We start from the raw sequence: 2,180 nt of genomic DNA, 5'->3' as shown, positions 1-2,180 counted from the left end.
ATAAAAAAATTCACATTTTCCTAGAAACTATTAATTGGATTACATGTTTTGCATTTTTTTAGAGTAAAATCCACAAAAAGAAATTGTTATATGTGTGTTTGTCATAACATTTTCAAAAAAATGTTAGAGGGTTGTTAGTGATCTTTCCCAACACTTACATGGTAGAGTTGGGAAGAGCAGCACACATCAAGGGGGTGTTTAAAGAACTGTCAACTCACTGAAGAATTGTTCTTAACTAAGGAGAAGTCCTGCAGGGACACTACTCTCGAAACAAACACTGTCCTTTCCCAGGGGTCCTGACACACAGATGGGGTGGAGTCTTTTCTACAGGACCTTACAGTTCTACTGCTCTTGAAGTTGGGTCCAGCATCTGGGTTGGGGACTTCCTGGCCTGGTGTGGACCTCAGGCAGGTTTCTGACAGATAGAGATCATGTGCTGGGCTCGAAGACAGCAGCACCTGGGTCCACTGGGCTCTGCTGAGCAACCTTGTCCTGCAAGACAAACAAGAGGTTTACGTCACAAACAAGTTTACAATATAAACAAAGGGTTTGTATCACATTCCCCTTTCTGCTGTTGCTATTAGGTGCCACCTAGTCAAGTATGACTCATAGCAAACTTATGAACAACAGATCTGAACCCTGCCATATTCTCAGCATCATCTCTGACACATTCAAGCCCAATGATGCAGTCGCTGTGTCAAATCACTTGGTGGAGGGTCTTCCTCTCCTTCACTGTCCCTCAATCTCTGCAAGCATGTCATGTCCCTCTCCTCCAAGGAATAGCCTCTCCTAACAACATGCCCAAAGTATCTGACACGAGGCTTTATCATCTTTGTCTCTAAGGAGCACTCTGAATCCACCTTCTCCAAAAAATATCTGTTTGTTATCCTGGCAGTCCACAAGATGTTCAGTACTCTTCTTCAATACCGCAATTCAAAAGCATTCTTTCCTCTTCTGTCACCCTTATTCATTGTCCAGCCCTCAAATGCATAGCAAGTGGCTGAAAAGACCATGGTCTGAATCAGATGTAGTTTAGTCCTCAAACTGACATCACTGTTCCTCAAAAATGTAGAGAGGTCCCTGACTGCAGATTGTCCCAGTGCAATGTCTCCTGATCTCCTGAATGCTGGTACCAAGTGTACTGACCTGACTGTAGATCCAAGTAATATGAAGAATATGGAAAATTCTCATTTCTACAACATAAAAATAGATGTCACTGAAATTTACGTTCAGTTCTTCTCTAGAAAGTGTAGTTTCAGTATTTCTTCTGAAAACAGGACTTACACTTAATAGCTAGGATACCAGACATGGCTACCACCAAGTCACTTTATAACCTTCCTTCTTTATCAGCTCCAATAGCCCAAGATTCTCCCCCAAAGCAAAGGGTAATATTTTCATCAAGGAGGTAAGCTAAATAAACTGAGGGCAGAGACTATGACCACCTGATATAACCACTGTTTTTGTTGTTAGATACCCTCAAGTCTATCCCAAATCATGATGACCCCTATGAGTAGAATTTGCCCTATAGGGCTTTCAAGACCATGACCTTTCAGAAGCAGACCAATGCTGTTTGTAAATCTGTCACTGGCAGGTTTGAACTGCCAACCTTTCAGCTAATAGTCTCATGTTTAACTATGTGCGCCACCTAGGAACTCCAATGTATCCATACTGCATGGAATATACTTGAGTATCTTGTGTGTGTTTAAGAAATTCTGTCCTAAAGTTTCCTTCAATGAAAACCCAAATCTGATTCCTGTTTCTCCTAACCAAGCTCCTACTGTCCTCCAAAGAAATACAATCAAATGAGGCATGCTACCTTCCAACTTTAAAGGCCAAGACGCTTTAACCAAGAACTTAGTCTTGGCTCCTCACAGAACAGTACTTACATGCTTTTTCTACATTAGATTTGAATTATGGCAAAAAGGCATTTACTTAAAATCTGACTTCCTACACCCTTTTGTATGAAAAAGACTTCCTAATGTACACCCATGTTTATTGCAGCTTTGTTGACAATATCAAGGAGTTGGAAACAACCTAAGTGCCCATCAACAAATGAATGGCTAGAGAAGCTGTGGTATATTCACACAATGGAATACTATGCTGCATTGAAAAAGAAGGAACTCATGCAATATTATTCAAAATGGTTGACTCTGCAGAACATCATGCTGAGTGAAATATCC

The 2,180-nt window shown here is 40.9% G+C and overlaps 1 protein-coding gene across 1 annotated transcript in view; it reads right to left on the bottom strand.

Annotated features, from left to right (window-relative positions):
* Window positions 1–342: 342 nt before the first annotated feature.
* Window positions 343–2,180, bottom strand: part of LOC102872439 (centromere protein F-like) — an 84,833-nt gene continuing 82,995 nt past the window's right edge. Inside the window, 1 exon segment of the mRNA XM_006890570.1 lies at window positions 343–492. Coding sequence (XP_006890632.1) covers window positions 343–492 — 150 coding nt within the window.

The sequence above is a fragment of the Elephantulus edwardii genome, unplaced genomic scaffold (assembly GCF_000299155.1).
Source record: "Elephantulus edwardii isolate Elephantulus edwardi_28Jun2011 unplaced genomic scaffold, EleEdw1.0 scaffold00090, whole genome shotgun sequence".
Lineage (NCBI taxonomy): Eukaryota > Metazoa > Chordata > Mammalia > Macroscelidea > Macroscelididae > Elephantulus > Elephantulus edwardii.
Note: the sequence above shows the minus strand (reverse complement) of the source record. Positions and strands in the feature narration are given on the sequence as shown.